Source organism: Oreochromis niloticus, linkage group LG16, assembly GCF_001858045.2.
Source record: "Oreochromis niloticus isolate F11D_XX linkage group LG16, O_niloticus_UMD_NMBU, whole genome shotgun sequence".
Classification (NCBI taxonomy): Eukaryota; Metazoa; Chordata; class Actinopteri; order Cichliformes; family Cichlidae; genus Oreochromis; species Oreochromis niloticus.
The window spans coordinates 7,654,673-7,680,364 of record NC_031987.2 but is presented as its reverse complement, the minus strand read 5'-3'; the positions used below and the strand labels follow the sequence as shown (position 1 = coordinate 7,680,364).

At 39.3% G+C, this 25,692-nt stretch overlaps 1 protein-coding gene across 1 annotated transcript in view; it reads right to left on the bottom strand.

Moving 5' to 3' along the window:
- Nucleotides 1-236: 236 nt before the first annotated feature.
- Nucleotides 237-25,692, bottom strand: part of LOC100709531 (collagen alpha-3(VI) chain) — a 32,257-nt gene continuing 6,801 nt past the window's right edge. Inside the window, 43 exon segments of the mRNA XM_019352754.2 lie at nt 237-1,056; nt 2,796-2,981; nt 3,763-3,822; nt 5,165-5,350; nt 6,211-6,285; nt 6,937-7,197; nt 7,465-7,520; nt 7,615-7,717; nt 7,867-8,568; nt 8,787-8,889; nt 8,981-9,474; nt 9,583-9,594; nt 9,716-9,752; nt 9,870-9,902; nt 10,414-10,476; nt 10,783-10,845; nt 10,951-10,986; nt 11,143-11,193; nt 11,367-11,429; nt 11,728-11,790; nt 11,873-11,935; nt 12,084-12,146; nt 12,230-12,265; nt 12,367-12,420; nt 12,590-12,655; nt 12,952-13,014; nt 13,099-13,152; nt 13,263-13,307; nt 13,383-13,409; nt 13,515-13,586; nt 13,720-13,773; nt 13,865-13,957; nt 14,042-14,187; nt 14,286-14,364; nt 15,053-15,387; nt 15,513-16,124; nt 16,261-16,851; nt 17,015-17,635; nt 17,832-18,443; nt 22,517-23,116; nt 23,340-23,939; nt 24,165-24,764; nt 24,988-25,587. Of these exon segments, the coding sequence (XP_019208299.2) occupies nt 1,016-1,056; nt 2,796-2,981; nt 3,763-3,822; nt 5,165-5,350; nt 6,211-6,285; nt 6,937-7,197; nt 7,465-7,520; nt 7,615-7,717; nt 7,867-8,568; nt 8,787-8,889; nt 8,981-9,474; nt 9,583-9,594; nt 9,716-9,752; nt 9,870-9,902; nt 10,414-10,476; nt 10,783-10,845; nt 10,951-10,986; nt 11,143-11,193; nt 11,367-11,429; nt 11,728-11,790; nt 11,873-11,935; nt 12,084-12,146; nt 12,230-12,265; nt 12,367-12,420; nt 12,590-12,655; nt 12,952-13,014; nt 13,099-13,152; nt 13,263-13,307; nt 13,383-13,409; nt 13,515-13,586; nt 13,720-13,773; nt 13,865-13,957; nt 14,042-14,187; nt 14,286-14,364; nt 15,053-15,387; nt 15,513-16,124; nt 16,261-16,851; nt 17,015-17,635; nt 17,832-18,443; nt 22,517-23,116; nt 23,340-23,939; nt 24,165-24,764; nt 24,988-25,587 (8,774 nt within the window). The 3' untranslated portion in view covers nt 237-1,015.

Sequence of the window (25,692 nt, the reverse complement as noted above, 5' to 3'; positions counted from 1 at the left end):
TCACTCTTAACTAACTGAAGCCTTTCATTGAACTACCAAATAAACACATTGGTACTCTCTTTCTGGCCAGACACGTGGCAGCACTTCTGCTATCATTTTGATCATATTTAACAAAATAAAAATTCAGACATAAGTGTATACATTACTTTTTGACTGCTAGTGAAAATTGTTTTTCTTACAAAACATAGCATTTTACTGCTGTGCAACATTTAATTCAAAACAAGAAAAAAAATGAATCAGTTGCTCATGTTTATTAGAAAGTCTAATTCATTTTTATTTCGCCGTTTCCCACATGGAACAAAACTTTCTGTAAATCCAAAATGAAACAAAAAATAAAAACAGCTTGAAAAGTACATTCTGTTTCTCAATAGCTGGAAATCTTGTGTTTGAGGCAACGGATCCAGAAGTGCACTAAACATTACATTAATGTTGGCATCCCAGCAGTTGGTCGCTGTCTTTACATACACACACGCTGCCACACTAGACTCGTGTAAACATTGCTGTGGATTTGGTGACAGTGAAATAGTGAAATAATCCACAGGGATGAAGTGAGTTTAAAAAAAAATCAATGTTGCTATGTGAATCTGGAATGTAAAAAGAAGACTTAACCACAATATAAAAAAGATTACTGCTTTAAAATCCTTCATGTACTGAGTCATTGCTAATCTTTGTCCAAGATATTCATACATGTTTCTTGTTTAATCATAAAACTGCATTTTAAAAAATATGAAAACTGTGATCGTTCGAAAGAACTTAATTTTACAAAACCGAATGCACTTAATAACTCCTTCTGTAAAACAAAAATATCATGTAGCACCAGTAGGTTAAAACAAATCATGCAGCAAATTTTGTTGCTTCCTTCTTGTTGTGAAAAAGACTACTTCAAGAGTTTGGGGGATAAAGTCCATGTTTGTGGAATCCAGTGCAGCCACCATTGCTTTATGGCCATTTTGGATGGTTCTCCTCAGAATCCCTTAAATGGAGGTAAGAGCTGGCCATGTCTGTCACTTTCGTCCTATGTTTTTATTGTAGCAACGACTCTTTGGTTCACTGGTGCTGGGGATGAAGAAAGAAGAAAAACATGATTAAGCCCTTTGTATTTGACAAAATTCCATGTCTGTTTCTATTAAATCTCTATGTTATCAGTTGATTCTCAAGAGAACGTCTAAAGAAGTCTATGTGTTATGCTAGCAGCAACTAAACGTCAATTTATTAACTCTATTTCTATGGAGATTGAACCAAATATAGGCTAATTTTGTCATTATTAAAAACATTAATATTTAGATAAGGAAGACAGGGGAGTTTGTGCTTAAGCGAGTTAAGAAAGGCTTGAAGATACAATTCTCTGCCACATGATAACAACCATTTTTCAGTGATAAGTGCAACTTGTACTCCTTCAGAATGGCTGCTTATGGCTTTCACACCTATTTTATTGGATTGTGTTGAGCGTTTCCTTCCCACAGCAAACAGTGAAATGGTTTATATTATTGTTTTCTGACCAACGGCTGTGGACCGGTAATATTTGGTAAAAGAGTGAAACATATGTAACCCAGAGTAAAATCTGTTTTACTAGATTTTAGTAATTTGCTACACTTTTCCTGCCTTTGAACACATCACCAATACGTGCCTTAGTTACATGAATCTAATCACATGGCTACACTCAGCCAATCAGATTGCATGCAGAGGTTAGCTAAGACGCCTGCCCGCTTTCTCCTGTCAGATGTGTGCATGCAAGCCAGGTGACAGAGCTGTTGCAGGTTCGTATTTCCAAACAATGCCAAGCCAACGAACGGCTGGGAGCCAGAATATTTCTGCATGGAAGCTTCCACTTCCACTGGTCTGGTAGGAAGTTGTCAAAGACTCCTCTCTGAACTCATTATTCAATACAATGAGTTCAGAGTGATGTGTATGGTTGTGTATGATTTTCACAACCATACACATCATTCCCCCCGTCTATGGACAATAGCGCTTGGACATTTCTCATGGAATGTATCTCTTCTGTGTGGATCAGTGTTTTTGACATTGTACATTGTATTATTTATGGGGAATATTATTGCAACTTGAGAATCTGTATTGCTTGATCTAAGCTACAGGACTATTAAATTGTCTTTGTGCACTTTAAACTGGGTTTTTGATTGAACTGCTGCAGCAGGAGTGATTATTTAAGTTTTTTCCTTTCTTTCCTTGTTATTTTCCTTGTTTTTGGTTTAAATACATGGTACTTGCTCAAGCATATTGTGTGGTGTGTATTTACTGATTACTAACCATCACCTCCAGTAACTGTTCCTAAATCTTCTGATCAAGTCAATTAGTAATAGCCCAACATTCAGCCTAATAGCTTGTGTGTATTAACTCATTAGTGCTTCATCAGTGTTACACATAGCTTGACATCATTATAAGCTATAACATTTTATTTTGTTATAATCGGCCTGGAAATGATCCTTTTTGTGCTGCATTTTAACTCATTACTCCAAAGTTTGTTTCTGATCTGGGGTCATTTCCTTCCAAAGAATCTCAAAATTCATTTTAGATGCAGGAGAGAAAAATAAGGGCATATTTTTGGACATTTCTACTAGATTTGTCTTAAATATATCTGTGACAAATAGTTAAACAATAAGCCATCTGAAAGATTTGTACATTTAAGATTATTCATCATATGATTTGATTTACTGGTGCTTAATGTCTTCTTACATTTAGTGTGACATTTGCCATAGAACAGCAAGCTGATTTCAACTTTTCCCTTCATTAAATATGACCAGTCCCTACTGAGAGAACACTACTACGAACAAGAGTACCTGTTTTTCCACAAGCCTTCACACACTGCTCATAAGTGTCGAAGCGATTCTGGTTTCCACCGCAGCCACCGTACCAGAAGCGCATGCAGCTCTTGCTGGCAGCATCGTAATGCCACTTGAGAACAAATTTGGCACAAGTACCTTCCTCTTGGGGAAGCTGGCAAATGTCCACGGCTGTAGAAGCAGCTGGGAAGGAAATGAGAAAGAATAAGATTCAGTAAAAGGATGAAAACATGTGCAGCTGAAGGTTATGGTACATGTGCTAAATTACACTTTAAATATGAGATTTGGTGACTGATGTAATCAGCAGTTTTCCATAGTCATGAGATATATGGAGATATAGGTAGACAAAGATTTAAAGTACATTTCCTAGCTGTGAGTATCTGATGGCAGTTTTCTCCAAAGCTGATGAGTTACTGATGACTTCACCTTGTTATGTAATAAGCCTGCTGCTTACAAAAAAGGCAATGAATCCTTGAACATAGCTTTGTTTCCATTAATTTTCTCCATGCTTGTGACTTGACTTACGTCGCTGAGAAAAAGCGTAACCTTGGCTTTTTACTTGTTCCATCAGCCATTTTTAGAGTGTGTGAAGTGCAGTAGAGGATGCAGATGCCCATGAATACAAAGGATTAATTGTATGGTACTGCAAAGGGAGCACAGTGTACAGCACTGTGGAAAATATGTAACACTGATATTACTTCCAAACCCAGTGGCTCAGTGTGATGTATATGTACTAATGATGGTCTAAAAAGGTTTGATATGGATTTGCTTGCTTACAACTAGACCAAAGGGAAATTTTCTTTCCTTCTGGTTAACATTTGTATACCATGCACATGCATTTACATCAATGTCAGCTAATCAGTAAAATGGGTTGGCAAGGAAAGCAAGTGTAACATATCTTTGGAGAGAAGTAATCATGATATCCAGGTCTTAATATTGCCAGTGAGTGTGTATTGGAGCTTACCAGGATCTGGGAGGACCTCCACCTGTTCAGCTTGCTTCACCTTTGGCTGAGGCTCTGCCACTGTGAACATACAAAAATATTACCGTGGTTTCACCTTAAAGAGGCAGATGTTGTTATAAAATAAATAAATACCACAACATTTTTCATTTTTCATAAGCTCCCACCCCTTCTACCTGGTTTGGATGCTATTAGACTGGCTCAAAGTGAGCTGACTCTTGTGAAAAACTGACTTCAAACTAGAAATAATTATTTCTGGTGTCTATGGCTATTGCCTCGTTTTTAAATTTCAAATATTCTCTAGCAGCTTAAACTGTATTAAAGGGTGCATTTTTAGGAATGAGAGTTGGTACCAACTAGGCTAGGTAGGTGTCTGCTAGACTTCAAACAACAGCCCAGAGCGCAGGCTTCATACGTGAAGCCTGCGCTCCAGTTTTGGTGAGTGAAATCTTAGAATTTTATTAATCTGTTATTTAGCACTAATTAGCAATTAGGATGCTGCTTGCTGGCATTCTCTGATAACCTTCTACCCTCAGTGGGTTTACCATGTGTCTTCAGTGTCATAGACTAATGAACAAAACATGTCTAATTTTGAGTCAGTAATAAAGGCAAACTATTGTATATGATGGTTAAAGAGACCATGCTTTAATCAGCTAGTAGCTTTAAGGCAGAATAGCAAAAGTTAGTTAAAAATTTAGTGCAGCTTAATGTTGCACTACAATTTCTTTTTAAAAAAATATCACGTAAAAAGATTTAAATACAAAAGCTAATGAAGAGCCATAATGCAGGGTTGATCAAAGGTTTTATCATTAAAATAGCCATGGTTTTAAAGTTTAGAACAGAAGAATAGAGGTTCAGTGTTTGATATGATGTTGATATTTTTAAAATAGGATGTTTGACTCAGAAGGGTGGTTACATTTAAAAATTACATTAAAGAAATCCTGATGTTTTAAACTGGTAATCAAAATAGCCCTTTCTATATTAAGCTTAATGCTATGTAATGCCACTGTAGATAGCTAGTCAGCAGGAAATTATAATCTTCATAGTTTATATTAAACATATACACACAGATTCTTCCATTCTTTACATTGGTGCTCTTGTTTTTTTGACTGGGTGAGTAAATAAAGAAACCGTGCTCAAAAGTCAGCTCTCTACAAAGCTGGGTGGGTATTACATTAAATAAAGGGATGCAAGTTTTTTCAAAAGAACATAGGCCTGCTCTGTTTTCTCTATGCTCTATGCCAAAAATGACTGGAGAGTCATTATTGTTTTGGGTAAAGATTTAAATTGTAAGTTTTGTATATTCAGTTGAGGCCCATGTTGCATACGTTGCGTTAAACCAGGTGATGGCACACTCCCACTGAAATCCTGACAGCGTCACTTACTTACTGTACCCGACACTTACCTGACCCCATGCAGTTTTTCAAGCAGAGAGCCTCACTGTCGAACCTATTTTCATTCCCTCCACAACCTCCATACCAGAACTGTGCACAGAACCCGTTCTTTCTGTCAAAGAACCACTTAGCCTCATAGTCTTTGCAGGGCATTCCAGGGTCATAGTCAAGCGAGCATGGGCCTGCCAATTCATTAACTAGAACATGCAGAACAAAAAACAAACAAAAAAAAATAGCTGTGATATAGCAGTGATGGGAGGAAAATGGAGAAAGAGGATGCATTTGTGTAAGGATTAGATGAACAAATACAGCATACAACAAACTGTAAGCAGTTGTAAGTAGCAAGTAAACAAATGTATTAGAGGTTTACATGTATTTGAAAGGGGTTTCAAATTAGTCTTTGTGCCTGCAGAGGAAAAGAAATGGCATTCAGCATGAGACTACATCCACTACATGGGAGTCAGGATATTTGCAATATATTAGAAGGGGTTTTGCATATGAAAAAAATGAAAAAGTTGTGATCAGAATGAAAGAGGATTATTTTTAGGTTTTCATGAAAAGTTAGTTGTAACTAAAGTCATTAAATGTTAGTTCCTTTTGTGTTTTCATGCCTTAGTTGTGCCCTAAATTCTATGCCTCCCACAAGGAGCAACAACTGTAAGGTTTCTTTTCTAGATTAATAAACCAAGACACTAGGGCTTAAACTGTCAATTTTGTAAGGTTTTGTGAACAATTTGCAATGTATCTTTGCACGTACTAGTGACTTGATAAATAAAATATTAGTGCAGTAGTCCCATTTGATATTTTCTGCATTACAGAAACCCACAATCTTTGACTTGAACTGTCAGGTTTTATTTACATAACTAACATAATACCTCGGAAACCCAGCCAAACACAACTCTATGGGGGCTACTTCTAAGACACATTACTGGGCCATTTTGATTACAGGTCCAGTATACTGGTATTCAGATATGTGGCTGCTAATTATATAGGAAATTTTATAAAAGCAAAGAAGTTTCCAAGCAATATACAGACACAAGCATGCAAAGTTACTCACCAGTTTCTGGTTTGTCCAGGGGTGCAGTATTTGGAGTACTTGTGTTGTGGCTGGCAGGCTTATGCTCAGCTGCTTCTGTGAAATAATAAATAAATGTATTTTTCAATACAACTAAAAAAGAATAGACAACATACGATAAATTAATTTATTTGGCTAGGAAAGGGTAATTATTAGGGGTCTGTCTGTGGATAGAGGTGGTCCCTAAAATCAAAGAGGCTAAAACAAGCTAGTTTATTTTATTTTGCCATTGTGAGGAACAATTTAATTTGTATCTGTATTAACTTTGAGTGTGAAGTTGCAAAACATACTATATGCCATAAAATAGGGTTGGGGCAGTTGTGAAACTGAGACCCATTTTACATTGTGTTAATACAAATGTTAATACCAATGTCCACACATATTACAGTTTCCTTCTCCCGTACTGCAGTATCTATGTGGGGTAATCTTTATTCAAATTAAATTTAAAAAAAAACCCTAATATATTGAGAATTATTCACCACTAAAATTTATTAGGATACACAGCATGTACTGGATAGTTACATCTGCAACAACTTGCAGCTAGCTTTTTTAAAATAGTCTCCATAAGAGCTTTTGAAGACTTCCACATTTGTGCTTGTGTACTACTGTACCCCAATGGCATGTTGAATATTACAGTTGAATATGCAACACATGCAAAATATGAAGGAATAATTTCTGGAAAAGCTAAAGCTGCCTTTATAAACTCACTTGTAGTAATGACGCCTTTGAGAGTAGAGACAATTCGGCCCTCTGCCGTGTAGGCTGTGACTACAGCATGATACGTTTGAGCACTTTCCAAGTAGTCCACAGCAAGCTCTGTACCCGACACATTGGTCTTTAGCACCAGTGCATGGTCATGGAGCCTCATCACAACAACCTCAAAGTAAACAAAGAGCTTGGCATCTGGCCTGCTCCAATGCAATTTCAAGCTGCTAGAGGTGACATTAGAGACGTGCAGCTCCTCTGCATCTATGTGTAAGAAAATAACAGAAAAAGAGTATGTTGTAGTTGTGGTGGATCATGTCAATGTAAGAAATCTTATTGTGCTGCATGGCCAAGAAGCATAAATTTATAAGTAATCTTTACTTTGTGAAGCATGATAAAAGAAATATTCTAAAACCGGTGTAAAAAATATTATTGAATTATTGGCAGGCAATTTTAGCGACAGTATGTATGACTTACAGTGACCAAAACTGCAAAAGTAGTAAAGAAAAATTTGTTCAACAACAGTCTTACCCTTGTGCTTTCTTTCATGAACTGCTTGGTGATTTTCATGATGTTTTTGATGTTTCCTACAAACGTGGCAATATTAATAAAAAGTTGTAAAGAAAACTACCAATGTTTCCAGTATTAATAAAACAGTATTACAAAAATTACAAAACTTACTCCACTTCCTGTGATGGTGTGAAGGGGTTTTTTAGTGGCTGGTCATTCTGAAACCACTTGCAGTTTTTGGAGACTTCAGGGGACATGTAGAAAGCATTTTCAACTGAAAAGCAATGCAACACAGAACACAACTGGTTCAGGATTTGTTAGACTGATGCAACTAATAGAATTTATTCTAAAATATTTTTTAAAAAGAAGAGCAAAAACGTATTGAAAATTTATCATGCACATCAAAATATATCTTGAACTTACTGCTGATATACTTGGGCAGTAGCTGGCCAAAGGTCTGGATATGTCTGTCATAAAAGTCTGAGCTACTCTTCAGCTGCTTGAAGAAGACATCTGAAGGTTCACTGGCCATGTTTGACAAGACACTTGTATCCTTAGCACTCAGTGTTTCACCTACACCAAAGATGACGAGGAAGTAGCCTCTGCACTTGACCTCAGTGGCAATGCGTATCAGCTGCACCTGGTCTTGTTCCACACTTCCTGTCACAAACAGTATGAGTACCTTCTTGTCACGTTGTACAGGTGCCTTCTCAAACACTTGATCCACCGTCCTTTCAATTGCCTCTGGGAGTGCCCAGCCACCTTCCAGCTGGGGTGTCTTTTCTACCAGGAATTTGATGATATCTCGTGCTGAGGTGTGTTCAGTCAAGCCGATGTCAATATGAATGGGGGACCCAGATTTGTTATTCAGGAACTCATAAGGTGCTTGCTGAATCACAGACACTCTGGCATGGTTAACAGATGATGTGGGATTCGAAGACACATGAAGATGCTCTACCATGTAAGCTATGTAGTGTTTAATCTCAGCAAAGAAAGATGGGTAGGTAGACTTAGAGCTGTCCATGACAAAAGCAATGTCAATATCAACATCTGAGGTAAAGGATCTCCTATCTCGGCCAGCCGTTGGGGGAATGTAGTCACAGATTTGGTCTGGAGAGCAGAAATCTTAAAAAAGAAGAAATAAAATTGTGTATTTTTTTTTTCCTTTACATGGACTGAGACAATCTGTATTCAACAGGAGTTCTTCATCTAGTCTCTTTTTATACAATGCTTGGAAAAAATGGCTCAATTCTTAGATAAAAGTACATCAATTTTTCTCATCAATCTGACAATAAAAGTGAGAAACTGTTTCATAAATACAAATCAACCCAAACAGGTCTTACCAAGGCAGACATGGCAGTTCATAACCTTTTGGATGACTGAATTGTACTGTGGACTATTAGCGTTGGGAAGGACAATGACCTGGGCCAGTGCTGTGTTGTTGGCCTGGTATACAAGGAGAGGAAAATTACAAGTTGATTACAAACTGATGGCCTATAAAATTAAAATTTGTTTCGGCTGTATGTTGTTATGTTACCTGGACCGCTCTGGAGAGTGCTCTGTCCTCCTGTCTGACCAGCAGCAAAGTGGCAATTCCAGCATTGTGAAGGCGGAGGGCTGCACTTGTAATTGCTTGTGACCGACCAACTTGATCACCTACAAAGAAGATGGCCACCTTCCTCATGAGGAAGCCACTGCGTGTCCTTTTGAATGTGTTCTGGGCCACAAAGTTCATGGCTGTTTCCAAGCTGCGAGGCTTTCTTGTCTGTGGGATCTGAAGTCCTTCGATACGTTCCACCAGGGCACGTTTCTTCATGGCATCAGCAAACCGGACCTCAGTGGTGACTTCGTTGTTATACAGGGTCAACGCAACACGAGCTCCTCTTGGACAGTTACTTTCAGCGATTGTAATTTTTCTGACTATGTTTAGGACTGTGTCACGCATGTTGTTGAAGACTGGACGGCCAAGACCTTGTGAGATGTCGAGGGCAAAAGCCAGCTCAGTGGGGTAGAGCGGGCATTCCTGCTTACCTAATGGTGTCAACATAAAGGATTTTTGTTCTCACTGTAATTGTGGATACAGTACATACACAAAAAGTCTGAGCATTATTATTTTGTTAGCAAATCTTTTGCACTTACCAAAGCAGCAAGCTGATAAAGAAAATTACACAGAATATGGTAAGATGTTTCATGAAGCACACAGTGCATAGGCATCAATAGTTCACAAAAATAAATAAAATTACATTGCTGAAAATCACTAAGTTATACTTACGACAGTTGTCTCTGATCTTTGTGACAAGTTCACATTGCTGAAGGAACAAAGAAACCACAGAAACATTTATTTAAAAAGTGATGTGTAGAACTGAGTAAAGTTATAAGCGTTATGCTCTGTTCAATACAATTCACACAAATATCTGATCGCATACCACAGCCCCTCGTCCTCGTGGTCCTTTGATGCCCTGTTAGAGAGAAAACAGGGTATCAGCAACTGACAATAAATAAACATCCAGCCTAGGGGTGAGAGTTGTAGCCCATATAATTCAATTAAATTTTATTTATATAGTGCCAAATCATAACAAATGTTGCCTCAAGACACTTTATATTGTAATGTAAAGACCCTACAATAATACAAAGAAATCAGAGAAAACCCCAACAATCATATGAGCCTCTATGAGCAAGAGCTTTGACGACAGTGGGAAGAAAACTCCCTTGTAACAGTAAGAAACCTCCAGGAGAACCAGGCTCAGGGAGGGGGCAGTCAACTGCCGCAACCGGTTCGGGGATGAGGTAAAGAGCTAACAATAATACGTAATAAAATAATATAAAGATATTGGCCATAACTGTGTATTTAAACAAGGAACACCTGTATCTAGACAATGTTATAAATGAACCTGAAATAAACTTGTTGATGGCATAATGTCACGCAAATTAAATTCAGGCAAGTTGTAAAAAAGATTTTTAGACGCTTACATATGGCCCAGGATATCCAGCTTCTCCCTTTTGTCCCGGTGTACCAATATTCCCAGAGACTCCCTGGAAATAGTTAACAGTAAGGGGAAAGAAAGAAATTCACATTTAAAGCAGTTCAGATATCCGTACTTTAAAACAGAGCATGACTCCCTATAGTTCGCTATCTTCAAACAAAAAAAAATGTGTATGTAAGTCATTTGCTGCCAAGAATGCATGATATATATTTAAACCAAAACTTCAGAACCTCTACTCTAATGCACAACAGCAAACACATGTGCTCAGCTGCGATCTGGAACAAAGCTGGGGGATTTGATGACACTATAGCAGAAGTGTATACTAACCTTTTTCAAACGTGGACTTAAAACTTACCCTCTGTCCACGATTTCCTCTGGATCCAGGTCCACCCGGGGTGCCAGGCTCTCCAGCTGCTCCCTGAAAGGATGGAATAAAAAAAGGTTAAATGGAAAAGACCAATATCTAACAAGCTTAGTCATCTGAAGAAAACACGCCAGGTTCACCGTTAGTGTTTTGCATTACCTTGGGACCTGGGAATCCTGGGAATCCTTCATCTCCCTGTAAAGAAGAAGCACATATGCATTAAGTACTCTTTGTATAAAACTGCAAAAATAATTTTATTTTGGATGCATCAGAGCCATCGGCTTGTATACAGCTCTATTCAACATTACAGGTTTCTTCAATAAAAGCAAGTTCAGTTCACAAATCACTTGCCTTTCTTCCTTTAGGCCCTTGAACACCAAAACCATCTCTACCGTCTTCACCCTGTAAAAGAAAAACATCTTTTAATTCAAAATACTTGGGTAGCAGAGGGAAAACAATGGTAACACTATCATCTTCTCTTTTCCCCAAATTAAACAGTAATTTCTTGCTTATTATTCACAAAATGTACATGCAACATAGTTATGTCGCAATAAAAGAAGACGGTTTGCTCTTACAGGCTCTCCAATGGGGCCAGATGGTCCAACATCACCTTTAGGTCCTGGTTCTCCTGGCTCTCCCTACAAGGACATGAAGATAGAGAAATACCTTTAGATGTAAGGTAAATGTCAAAGTGATGAAGAAAGTGTGACTATATCTTTAAAATGATCAGTTTTCTATAGATTTAATGAATTACATGTGCTTGTTTTGCAAGGAGAGCCTTAATGTTTTCTTACAACGCTTTCCGGTTCACTCAAATAGACTCCACGTGTGTGTCCAGCAATGTGAGAGAGCTTGGCTTAAGCCAGTGTGCTTATAATTAAATCAAACCTGTTATGAAAGAACATGAGCCACTCCAAATTTAGCTCCATTCAGTACCTTGCGACCAAGAGGTCCTCTTCTACCTTTTTCTCCACTAGGACCTGGAGTACCTCCAGGACCCTAGACAAGAAAAAATTAGAACATTAAAGTTAGGTTTTGAATGCAGTCAATTAAGAAAATTTGACCTATTGTGTTCACTCACTCTAGGTCCAGGATTTCCATCTTCTCCTCTTGCTCCTGGTGCACCATTTGGTCCAGGCGGACCCTTGGAAAAAGACAAACCAGACATCATTGATGTACCACTTACTTGCATATTAAAGCTGCGGTACCAATTCATGAATTAGATAGATAGACAGACAAACAGACAGACAGATAGATATGCACCAAATAGGATGTGAAGATGACAAACTTACCCTTGGTCCATCAATACCAGACTCTCCCTGCACACCAGGAGCTCCGGGGCCTCCAACATTTCCCTTTAATGATAATGCAGTAAGATGTTACTGTCATTACGAGAGCAGATATTAAACTCTATTTTAACAACGAAAAAGGCACTTACAGCTGGTCCAAGTGAACCTCTTCTGCCATTAGGTCCCTAATGAACAATCAGTTAATAAAATAAAAAAAAAACCTTTATTAACAAAAACTAGTAACAAAAACAAGTAAGTGATCAGAAAAAACAGTGAAAGTATTTACCCTTCTTCCAGGTTCACCAGGGCCTCCCCTCCTTCCATCCTGACCAGGCTCTCCCTGTCATACAGAACAAACATCACAGTGAATTAAATTCATGCTGACAGATATCCAAAAAATAAAACAACAAAACAAATGAACAACCAATATTAAACCAAAAAAGTTAAATCGAGTACATAGATGCAGGATTTATTTCAGTAGCACTAAAATCAGCTCGGGGGGGTATTACCGCTGCTCCAGCATCACCAGGGTCTCCTTTGGGTCCTGCCTGGTTATTATCTTGGCCAGTTGTTCCCTATTAAACAGAAATCCCTCTTTCAGTCTCTGCTACATTCAAACACCAATAAACACAAATTTGTCATGATAGAAAAAAGAAAATAACCAAACATTGTGTGTGAGAAGTGTGCTTATTAAATAATCAGATACATTTTAATCACAAGAACTGGAAAGTAAATATGTGTAGCTTCACATGAAGCATTAGTAACACTCTCTTGATATACATTTCTTGCTCACATACTATATATGCATGCAAAATAAAAGTGATGCCCATAAAATCAGTCAAAAACTATGCCATAATAATCAGCTTCTTACGGGGTCTCCTCTGATTCCCTGTTGTCCTATGTCTCCTGCTTGTCCTTTGGCACCTTTGGGACCCTAAAAAACCCCCAAAAGAATTTCTCAGCATTAACCATATTCAACAATAAGAAAAAAAATAAACAGATGCTTCTAGTCACTCACTCTTCTGCCAGGGTTCCCTCTTTCTCCAGGGGGCCCAGCCACACCACTTTTGCCCTATAACGAAATCAAACATAGCTTTTAAAGCTGGCACTTTTATATGATTTTGTATGATTATGTGTTAACATATAGAACATATATCATAAAAGACAAGATACATGACTCACCTCTTCTCCATTGATGCCATCTAGACCAAGTTCTCCAGCTTCACCCTGAAATAAGGGGGCAGTGGGTTAGCCACTTTTTGTCAGAACATGAGAAAAAAACAAAGAAAGACAGAAACTTACCTTTTCTCCTGAGTATCCACGAGACCCCTAAAAAGAAACAAAGAGTGTTACATCATTGTATTCATGAATAAAAGAATATATAACAATTAAACAATACACGTTGAATGGCAGAGTTAATATTAAAGGGCTTACCTTGACACCTCTCTGGCCAGGGCATCCTTGGAAACCCTGAGTTCCATTCACACCAGGAGGACCCCGTTCTCCCTGTATTAACAGAACATGACAACAAAATTCACTGACAAAATACCAAAGAACAGAATCTTAAGAAAGGACACAAAGAGGTGATAAATAAAGAACATAATAGAACAACAACCATAAACAAAACATTCAAACTTACAGGTCCACCTTCATCTCCAGGATGCCCTTGACTTCCTGGTAATCCTGGACCACCCTGACAGACAAAAAGAAAACATATATAAGCTTTGTAATTAAAAAAAATAATCTCCAAGTATTACTGAGTTGGTTTTTTTAGGATAAGATACCTTAGATCCTGCCTGTCCAACTCCTCCTCTGTCTCCTCTGTTCCCAGTACATTTGCATGGCACTCCACAGATCTCTCTTTCTGCAACATTGTCCTGTGCAGTAAAAGAAAGCATTTTTAGTTTATGGGCATCATAAATGAAAGGCATAGCCTTTATTTAATAATCATCAGTACCCACCAGTTCTTCTTGAAGCTCATAGTCCAGGTCCATGATATTCAGTCTTAAGGGTCTTGTGTACCTGAAGCCACGACCAAATTCTAATAGCGACGCCTCCTCAAAATTAGATACCCCCTCCAACCCAACCAGAATGAAACTGTTCACTCCTGTTTTCCAAAACACACATATTTAAGCTCACTAATTACCTTTGCGATTTCAGGATAGATAATAACTGAGTGCACTTTATACTTCATCATCTTTTTACCTGACAGCCGAAGCTCCTCAACTCGCCTTTTCATTTCAGCATATGGAGCATCAATACCATCAGTCAGATGAATAACAACCTTCAGGGAAAAAGAGCAAAAATACAAGTTTTATACTTTCTTAATTTTCAAGTTTCCAATAGTCACTGTTTAAACTCTAAAGTTTAAACTCTACAGTTTGGCAAAAAGGTTTTTTAGCCTTGATCGGATTCTTTAATATAGAGCATATTAAAAATACTGAACCCAGTTGAATTAATATACACTGGCAGTGACTAATTCAAGGGCAAACCTAAATACATGAACCCAACAATGGCTGATCTCATGCGGAAATTTTTTACTTTAGCTCCAGGAAAGATTCAAGGTCATGGCACACTAAAGCTATTCTGATGGTATATAGTGTCCAAGGTGAAACCAACACCCTAAAAAGGCTTGTGGGTTGTTTTTTGTTTGTTTGTTTGTTTTGTTTTGGGTTTTTTCATGTGTCAGCAATGTCTATAGGTCAAACAAACTCAGCTCAGTAATTACACTAAGTTGCTAAGCCAATCAAGTCAGATTATTAAAACATGAATGAAACTAACTAAAAAATGCACCAGTTGAAGCAAGTACACAAGAGAAATGTATCACTCTTGTGATAATATAAGACATTTTAAACATCAACTTGAGATCTGTATTATTTTATCAGATATTGAAATATTCCTAGATTAGCCCTGACACTGACACATGTGAACTGCTTGGGCCATTTCTACTTTAACATATTTGAGTAACTAACCTTGACAGTGTCGTCCTGTCTGATTTTGAATCTGTTGGTGTAAGCTGATATGGTCTTGCCATTGAGAACAAAGGGGCCACGACTCCGCAAGGCTCTGAAAGCCTCAAATAACTCATCTGGATTTTCCGTGAAGTCCAGCTGGACTGGCTCAGAAGCAGAATCCATGGCCAGCATGCCCACTTGTACAGATGGAATCTGCCCAGCTGAGCAGCTGATGGATGCCATTTTGGAAATCCTCTGCAAAATAGCCTCCATCTTGCTCTGGAGGTTGGTCTGAGCACTGAAAATATTCTGGGCGGACACATCAAAACCGACCAACACTTCTATACTGGAAGCTGTAAAACATAATATCGTTTTACCTTAGACACTTGTGGTAACCCCAAAAACATGTGACAACCTTTAATCATTTAATTTAATGTATCACTGACAAGTAAGAAACACATAATACTACTTCTCTTACTTTTAGGAGGTTCTTTCGCACCGACACATAGCTTCCCTTTTACTTCATCATCCAGAGTTTCCAGGATTTGTTCATTGAGCTCTGAGAGTTCCACAACGGCACTTGCTCGAGCCACCATGGAAGGTTCACTTGCCAGGTTTTCCAACTCATTCTGAATGTTGCCCACTCCCACTGCAAAGACTCTCACACCTTTATTCTTCAAGCCAAGCACTGCTGATTTACTGTCATCAGCTGAGTTTCCTCCAGTGACAGTTATAAGAATTTGAGGAGTGCCCTCATCAGCCCTGCTGCCTCTTTCTTTAGAAAAGTAAACATCTTGAATAGTGCGAAGGGCTGCACCAGTGTTCAGTCTGCGTCCACCTTTGTATTCTATTTGACCAATAGCATTTAGGATGTCATCCCTGTTACTGTATGTGTTGAGGTAAAAGCCATCATTCACATCTTCAGCATAATGTGCCAAGCCAATCTGTAGGTTATCTCTCTCGGTGAAGAACAGATCAAGTAGGTTGTTGATAAAAATCATGATTTCTTTGAAATTCTCTCTGCCCACATTAATGGAGCCATCCACCAAAAACACTATATCAGCCTTTTTAGATGGAGGCAGTCCTGGTGCTACAAGAAGGGAAATACAGATATATTAGAATATGTGTTTATATTGAAAATATTTACATTGGTTTTTAGTCCATAACCACAACATGTCCTAATCATTCTAGGTCCGGTAAAATGAATACATTTTAGTGTTACTTACTTGGAGTGTCAACTTGTGATGTATTGACGACCTCTCTCAACCTGTTAATAAACTTCTCTTTTATTGTTGGCAGGTTTGAGAACCTGGAAACCTGAATGACATCATCTTGGCTCTTGGAAATACTCATCAGCTGGCTTTTGTCAGCACGATCAGCACCAATTCCAATGCAGTTAACTCCGGAGTTCCTGAGCAAAGTTCCATAGAGGGAAACATCTTGGGGTGAACGTCCACCTGTGAGAACCACAAGATGCTGGGAGGCCTCAGTTGGTCGAGCACCAGAAAAGGAGGTCAACTCAACACGCAGAACGTGATCAATAGCATCAGCCAGGTCTGACGATCGTCCACCCATCTGACGGAGTCTTCTGATAGCAGAGACAACAGCTGCCTTGTTGTTGTGTGAACTGAGGGAAAATTCTGTTTTAATTTTGTCTGCATACTGGACAAGAGCTACACGAATTTTATTAGGCTGCACATCAAGTTGTTCAACGATTTTGAGAATGAAGTCACGGATGTGAGCAATCCCTTCGGAATCTGTATTATCTGAGCCATCAATTAGGAAAATAATGTCCTTTTTCCCAAGATCTAGAATGACTGAAAAAAAAAAAAGAAACACAACATAAGGAAAAAAATGCCTCTATAACAGTGAAGGTAAATTATATAAACGAAATGATGTAGACAATCAGTAACTGTCTTTAGCACTTCCAGCTGAACTTAGAGTCTTAAATATATATAATGAATACACACTATTTCTTACCTTCTGGGGCACGAGTATAAGTTTCACTGATATCATCGGCGGATATTTTTTTGACTGAATCAATAAGCTGTTTTTCCACCCTTGAAAAGTCTCTCAAGCTGTCAACTGTATACACAAGTTCTGGCTTCATGGAAATCTGTCTCAGTTCATCTTGGTCTGCATTTCTTGAACCAATGGCCAGAGGTGCTATCCGGCTTCTCTTGAGTTCATTGGCTGAGCTGGATACATCATCAGTAGATTTGCCAGCCGTAACTAGAATGAGGAATTGAGGCACACCTTCCTCAAGACGGCTTCCTCCTGACCTCTGGTAGATTCTTCTGGCAACAAACTCAAGAGCGCGTCCTGTGTTTAGATTATTCCCACCTTTGTTTCGAAGTCTCGACAAGGCCTGGAGCACTTCATTTTTTGTTGAGTGTGCATTCAGTGGAAATTCTATCTTTGGATCATCGCTGTACTGCACCACTGAAACTCGGACCTTATCAAGTCCTACATCCAGCTTCTCCACTACTCTTCCTATCATATCACGGATGGAAGGGAATTCACTACGCACTGCTGTTGTGCCATCAATAAGAAATACAACATCCCTTTTTTCTCCTCCTGTGGGTACAGATGGTTCTGGTGCTTGAAAGGAATAGAAGCACAGTAACATAGTCTGATTACTACTCCTGAATGGATAGTTCTTAATAGTTTTCACAGATAAATATATATAACATACGGTATGATTTGGGGTATGATTCTAGCTTTAATACAGTAGTAACACAGTAATAATATAAATGAGGACTGTGTTAACCTGTAGATTTTATTAAATTCAATTTACCTTCATAAGCTGGGAACTCTGGACGCAACCTGTTGATGTCATCATCTGACAGCTCAGTGAGTTTGTTGATTAATTCTTCTTGAACTGTGTACAGGCCAGGGAGGTCATCTATTACGTAGGCGTAATTGGACACATATGACACCACCCTCAGCTCTGTGGGGTTCACATCCCTGGTCCCAATGCTGAATGGAAGAACTCTAGATTGTTTAAGAGAAGAAGCTGCACGACGGACGTCATCTGTAGAAGGGCCACTGGACACAACAATCACAAACTGTGGAACACCATCCTGCTTTCTGCTACCCTGTGCTGCTGTCAGAATATCCTGATTGAGAAACTGTAAGGCCTGACCCAGGTTACGTTGTCTTCCACCTAGCTTTCTCATTCCCTTGATGCCATTCAAAACACCTTCTTTGGTTGTATGTGTGTTTAAATACATATCAGCCTGAGCAGTGTCACCATACTGGACCACACCAACACGGATTTTATTTTCGCCCACATTGAGACTCTCAACAACCCTGCGGATAAACTCCTGGATGATTGGAAATTCCCTTCCAACGCCATCAGATCCATCAACGAGGAACACGACATCCTTCTTGGGGCCCTGCGATGCAGCTGAGAAAGACAGAAGTTGATATTAGGCTCAGTTTCATTGATCTATGAAAATAAAATGGTCTTAATGGTGGCAAATTGAGCCCAGATCTTCTTTTTATTGTGAAAAAATCTGGTGCATATTTGGAGAAGTGAGTGACATTTTTTCTTGTTTTTGACAAAAACAGTTGTTGTATATCTCTTAATATATCTTAAACATTTCCAAGTTTTTCAAAACTTTCAACTAGAAAGTTTTGTAAAACCGCCAAAATAGATCACATTACAAAAATTTAACATTTCAACACTGGTTCTCAAAATGAGAATCTCAAAACGATTAGACTTTAGGTGTGACCCCAAAGACGTTAAAAACAATGAAAACAAAGGGCCTTTTTAAATGTTCTTCTGATAATCAAACATTCCTGAGAGCTCTATATTTTTATTTTAAAAACATAATTTTACGTCATCTTTTATTTTTTTGTTTTATTCTGTGTATTGTTTTGTTCCTCCTCTAACAATTATTTACAGTAAGTGATGTGCTAATTTCTTACACTGCTGCTCCATTTCACTGTCTAATTGTCCAACAAACATTTTTTTATTCTTGTTTTTCATTACTATTGTTCACTTTGGATTTTTATCATCTGCTCCTCCTCTGTCCCTTGTTTTGTGTGCTTGTTTCCACTTAGAGAAACAAGCGCACAGAACACTAGGAATCAAGATTTAAGAAGTAAGATTACTTATGTACTAGAAGTGTAGGGATTGATACACTTCATGCTTCAGTCTTGTGTGTGTGTGTGTGTGTGTGTGTTCATTAAAACCATTATATATACAGTATAGATCAATCCCTGTATCCTTTACATTAATGACAGAAGAAATGCACATTTTTGTTTTTTGATTTTTTTTATTTCTCTAGAATAATTTTAATGTGTTGTCAATGCATGTCATTTGGGGAATTATTTTACTGAACTTAATTACAGTTTTTTAAATAGTACTGTGGTGGGGCATGGTCTGCGGTGTCGTGCAGGGAGGGCGGACGCACCTGCACGGCATCCTTAATCACGCCCGCCGAGTTAAAAACACGGGGACACAGGGGTTGGTGTGTGTTGTGGTGTGATGTGATTTAAATAAAATGGCTCAAACTTATGATCCCTGGACCCGCCGTGTCTCATTCACACCACAAGTACCAAATAATAATCCAAGATGCCTCAAGGTGCTGTACATTGTAGGGTAAAGATCCTACAATAATACAGAGAAAACCCCAGCAATCAGGTGGCGAGAGTGGGAAGAAAAATTCCCTGTTAATAGGAAGAAACCTCTGGCAGAACTGGGCTTAGGGATTGGCAGCCATCTGCTGTGAACAGCTGGGTTTGAGAAGAGGGAAAATGGTACCCTCAGTGCATCATGGCAAATCCCCCAGCAGCCTAAACCTATTGCAGCGTAACTAATGGAGGATTCAAGGTCACTTCAAGGAGTTCGTAGGACAGCACAACAGTAATTAATTACAATAGTCCAGGCTAGAAGTAATAAATTCAATAACTAGTTTTTCAGCATCACTCTGAGACTGGATGTTTTTTATATATATTTTTTTTTGTTTATAAATTTATTGCACAATTGTTGGAAGGAGTTCAACATATGTGTTTAATATGCACATTGAAGAACATATCTTGGTCAAAAATAACTGGACAAGAAGGGACGCGATATACCCTGAAGGTGCCAGGCCTTTAATGTGCCTGATCTGTCTTGTGGCATATATTGTGATAAATTACTGTTTTGTAAATCATTGCATAAAAAATGCCCGAGACATTGCCTGCATTTAATGTAAATAGTTGCATATATTTTTGTTGTTTGCTAAATTTGTACATAAGTTTAAATTATGAAAATGATCTGTTAAACATGTTTGTGGGTATATTATTTCATAGAGACAGACTGATCCTATTTAAGTTTAATGGCAGGAATTTTTTGAGCAGTCTTGTAGAAATGGTGTTTAATAGACAGTTGATGATTTGAAGGAAGTAATTATTAAAGTTAAGTCAAAGTTCAATCGGAGAGAAAGAGTTTTCATAAGTATCATAAATATTGAAAGTAGCTGTACACAATGATATATCTGGGGGGTTTATTTTTTTCTCTGATGGTTAAAATTTTAATTGGGAAGAAATTCATGAAGTCATTATTATTTAAGATCTGTTGAGCTCTGACTTTAGTCAGCCTGGCCACAGTGGTGAAAAGAAACCTGGAGTTGACTTAGTTTTAAAGATCACTGTGTAATAGTAAGATATCCTAGTAATCCAGAGATCTTTACAGTATAGATAACTATGTATAGATAGGAACAGCAACATGTTTTCTAGACCTTACATGGTACCTGCTTTAAAGCAGTAGTCCCCAACGTATTTTGCGCCCCAGACCGGTTTATGTCCGACAATATTTTCGGCTTTTAAGGTGTCGCGGATATATACAACAACAACAAAAAAAAAGTACCAGTAACAAAAAAATAAGATTTATTCATGACACACAGGGAAAGACCCAGGTAAACTGAGTTAACAATAAAAAGTATTAAAAAATAACGATAAAAACCAGTAAAAACCCAGAAAAACATAAATTTCACACCCAAGCTTAAACTCTCGCGGCCCGGTACCAAACGACTCATGGACTGGTACAGACCTGTACCAGTCCATGGCATGGGGATTGGGGGCGGCTGCTTTAAAGTAGGTGTGTGTCTGTGAGTTATACCAGGGACCCAAACACTTTTGATTACAAACTGTCTTCATCAGTGGAGCCGTATTCAGAATTTGTATGCGCTATTACTCATTAATAACACTTTCAATGGCATTATGAGATAAAAGACCTAAGTGAGGCTAGAAATTAGGTAACTACTCTGCATGTTGGCACACAGCACATGACGAATTGCTTCATTTCATGTTTAATAATTTGTATTATTGAATGCTTTTGAGTACAGCAGTTCAAAACATGACAAATTCTTAAGATGTAAAAGACGATTATTTACGGTTATTTGTCAAAAATACCAGAGGAAGACTCATTGGTTTATTAAATAACAAACTATAGACGGTTGGCGGCTTGGGGGTAATATTGAAAACTGCAACCTCCAAGGAGAATTTAAGATGAACTAGAACACTAGGAACGTCTTGATGCATTCTCAATCATCCAGGAAAGTAAATCTCCAAAAGTTGAATCTGTTCATCTGGACGTAGCGTTTTGTGGGAGAAACGTTTCGTCACTCATCCAAGTGACTTCTTCAGTCTCAGCTGACTGCAGGTTTCCCCAAACCTTATAAACAGTACATTTGCATAATGACTGAAACCAGCCCACTGAAGGAACAATGGGCTGTGAGGTCAGTTCCTTAATCATAATTATGCAAATTCCCATGACCATTGATCATCAATCACTGACCAAAACCCACTGATCAAAGAACACTGATCAATGGCCATGAGGATGTACACATCCTGGACAGGGAAGAACGCTGGTTTGAGCGCGGAGTCAAGGAGCCCATTTACGTGAAAAGGGAAAGACCATCTCTGAATGGAGGAGGGGCCCTTAGGGTACATCTTTCGCCATCTTACAATGCTGTGATTGCAGCCATTCCCCAACTCTCTGTGAATGGAACTCATGGCCATTGATCAGTGTTCTTTGATCAGTGGGTTTTGGTCAGTGATTGTTGATCAATGGTCATGGGAATTTGCATAATTATGATTAAGGTACTGACCTCGCAACCCATTGTTCCTTCAGTGGGCTGGTTTCAGTCATTATGCAAATGTACTGTTTATAAAGTTTGGGGAAACCTGCAGTCAGGTGAGACTGAAGAAGTCACTTGGATGAGTGACGAAACGTTTCTCCCACAAAACGCTACGTCCAGATGAACAGATTCAACTTTTGGAGAGAACACTAGGAAGTTCAAAAGAGTCATGCACAAAAATGAAATATCTTAGAAGTTCAGCTCACCATGCATTGTTCTCACACTCGTAAAGACACTAGCCAGCCTACTTCTATTTTGGTCAGAACAAAGAATGCTACCAACTGGTTTGTTCTCACTGTAGCTGAAATAAGTGAATTTTGGAGCCAGCAATAGGATGTGTCTAACAACATACCAATTACGGTTGGTAATTCTGGGGTGACTTCAATAACTGCAGCTTCCACAGAGGACTCAAGTTGCTGTTGCACTTTAGGTAGGTCAGTGAGTTCAGACACAGATAGAGCATAACTGGGCTCGCCAGTTATGGTCTGAAGTTCTCTGGGGTCAGAGCCTCGGGTTCCAATTGCAATGGTCAAGACACCCAGCTGTTTGAGAGCAGAGGCTGGTTCATCAATACTGTCAAATGATCTTCCACCAGTGATCAATATTAGGACCTGCGGAACTCCTTCGGGCCGCCTGCTTCCGGCAGACACCGTGAAGACGTTATCTCTCAAGTACCGGAGAGCTGCTCCAGTGTTGAGGGGTCGTCCGCCTTTGTGCCTCAAACCTCTGACACTGTCAAGGACCTCTCTTTTTGTGGTGTAAGTGTTCATATAGAACTGGATGGCTGGATCTCTGCTGTACTGAACAACCGACACACGGTCTTTGCCATCATCCACACTGAGTGTCTCTACTTGTTTTTGGACAAAGTCTCTCATAGCTGGGAATCCAGTTCTAGTAGCATCAGATCCATCCAGCAAAAACACCACATCCTTTCCTGCTGGCTGTCTGACCACTAAGAGACATGAGATTTACCATATGTTTAACTTGGTCAATCAAATATTTTGCAGCTAAAAAGCAACATGGTTAAATTAAACTCTTTCTTTGCAACCACAACTATTTTGTAAAACAAAAAAAAACAATCCACTGGCTGACTTAACACAGCACAACACATATCCTTTCTTTTCACACTGTTTTCTACCATGACACTGGAATTTGAAGTTGGGTCATGTTCTTACCAGTCACTGTTGGGGTCAAAGGTGTGACCCTCATTAGCACTGTGCTCATTACAGAGGAGAGCTGTTCTTGAACATTGGGAAGGTCAGTGAAGTCAGACACAGATACAGCATGACTGGGCTCGCCAGTTATTGTCTCAAGTTCTCTGGGGTCAGAGCCTCGGGTTCCAATTGCAATGGTCAAGACACCCAGCTGTTTGAGAGCAGAGGCCGGTTCATCAATACTGTCAAATGATCTTCCACCAGTGATCAATATTAGGACCTGCGGAACTCCTTCGGGCCGCCTGCTTCCGGCAGACGCCGTGAAGACGTTATCTCTCAAGTACCGGAGAGCTGCTCCAGTGTTGAGGGGTCGTCCGCCTTTGTGCCTCAAACCTCTGACACTGTCAAGGACCTCTCTTTTTGTGGTGTAAGTGTTCAGATAGAACTGGACGGCTGGATCTCTGCTGTACTGAACAACCGACACACGGTCTTTGCCATCATCCACACTGAGTGTCTCTACTTGTTTTTGGACAAAGTCTCTCATAGCTGGGAATCCAGTTCTAGTAGCATCAGATGCATCCAGCAAAAACACCACATCCTTTCCTGCTGGCTGTCTGACCACTAAGAGACATGAGATTTACCATGTGTTTAACTTGGTCAATCAAATATTTTGCCGCTAAAAAGCAACATGGTTAAATTGAACTCTTTCTTTGCAATCGAAACTATTTTGTAAAACAAAAAAAAAACCAATCCACTGGCTAATACAACTCTGAAAAACACATTTGATTTCTTTTCAGACTTTTTCCTACCATGATAAAATAATTTGAAGATGGGTCATGTTCTTACCAGTCACTGTTGGGGATAAAGGTGTGACCCTCATTAGCACTGTGCTCATTACAGAGGAGAGCTGTTCTTGAACATTGGGAAGGTCAGTGAAGTCAGACACAGATACAGCATGACTGGGCTCGCCAGTTATGGTCTGAAGTTCTCTACGGTCAGAGCCTCGGGTTCCAATTGCAATGGTCAAGACACCCAGCTGTTTGAGAGCAGAGGCTGGTTCATCAATACTGTCAAATGATCTTCCACCAGTGATCAATATTAGGACCTGCGGAACTCCTTCGGGCCGCCTGCTTCCGGCAGACACCGTGAAGACGTTATCTCTCAAGTACCGGAGAGCTGCTCCAGTGTTGAGGGGTCGTCCGCCTTTGTGCCTCAAACCTCTGACACTGTCAAGGACCTCTCTTTTTGTAGTGTAAGTGTTCATATAGAACTGGATGGCTGGATCTCTGCTGTACTGAACAACCGACACACGGTCTTTGCCATCATCCACACTGAGTGTCTCTACTTGTTTTTGGACAAAGTCTCTCATAGCTGGGAATCCAGTTCTAGTAGCATCAGATCCATCCAGCAAAAACACCACATCCTTTCCTGCTGGCTGTCTGACCACTAAGAGACATGAGATTTACCATATGTTTAACTTGGTCAATCAAATATTTTGCAGCTAAAAAGCAACATGGTTAAATTAAACTCTTTCTTTGCAACCACAACTATTTTGTAAAACAAAAAAAAACAATCCACTGGCTGACTTAACACAGCACAACACATATCCTTTCTTTTCACACTGTTTTCTACCATGACACTGGAATTTGAAGTTGGGTCATGTTCTTACCAGTCACTGTTGGGGTCAAAGGTGTGACCCTCATTAGCACTGTGCTCATTACAGAGGAGAGCTGTTCTTGAACATTGGGAAGGTCAGTGAAGTCAGACACAGATACAGCATGACTGGGCTCGCCAGTTATTGTCTCAAGTTCTCTGGGGTCAGAGCCTCGGGTTCCAATTGCAATGGTCAAGACACCCAGCTGTTTGAGAGCAGAGGCCGGTTCATCAATACTGTCAAATGATCTTCCACCAGTGATCAATATTAGGACCTGCGGAACTCCTTCGGGCCGCCTGCTTCCGGCAGACGCCGTGAAGACGTTATCTCTCAAGTACCGGAGAGCTGCTCCAGTGTTGAGGGGTCGTCCGCCTTTGTGCCTCAAACCTCTGACACTGTCAAGGACCTCTCTTTTTGTGGTGTAAGTGTTCAGATAGAACTGGACGGCTGGATCTCTGCTGTACTGAACAACCGACACACGGTCTTTGCCATCATCCACACTGAGTGTCTCTACTTGTTTTTGGACAAAGTCTCTCATAGCTGGGAATCCAGTTCTAGTAGCATCAGATGCATCCAGCAAAAACACCACATCCTTTCCTGCTGGCTGTCTGACCACTAAGAGACATGAGATTTACCATGTGTTTAACTTGGTCAATCAAATATTTTACCGCTAAAAAGCAACATGGTTAAATTGAACTCTTTCTTTGCAATCGAAACTAT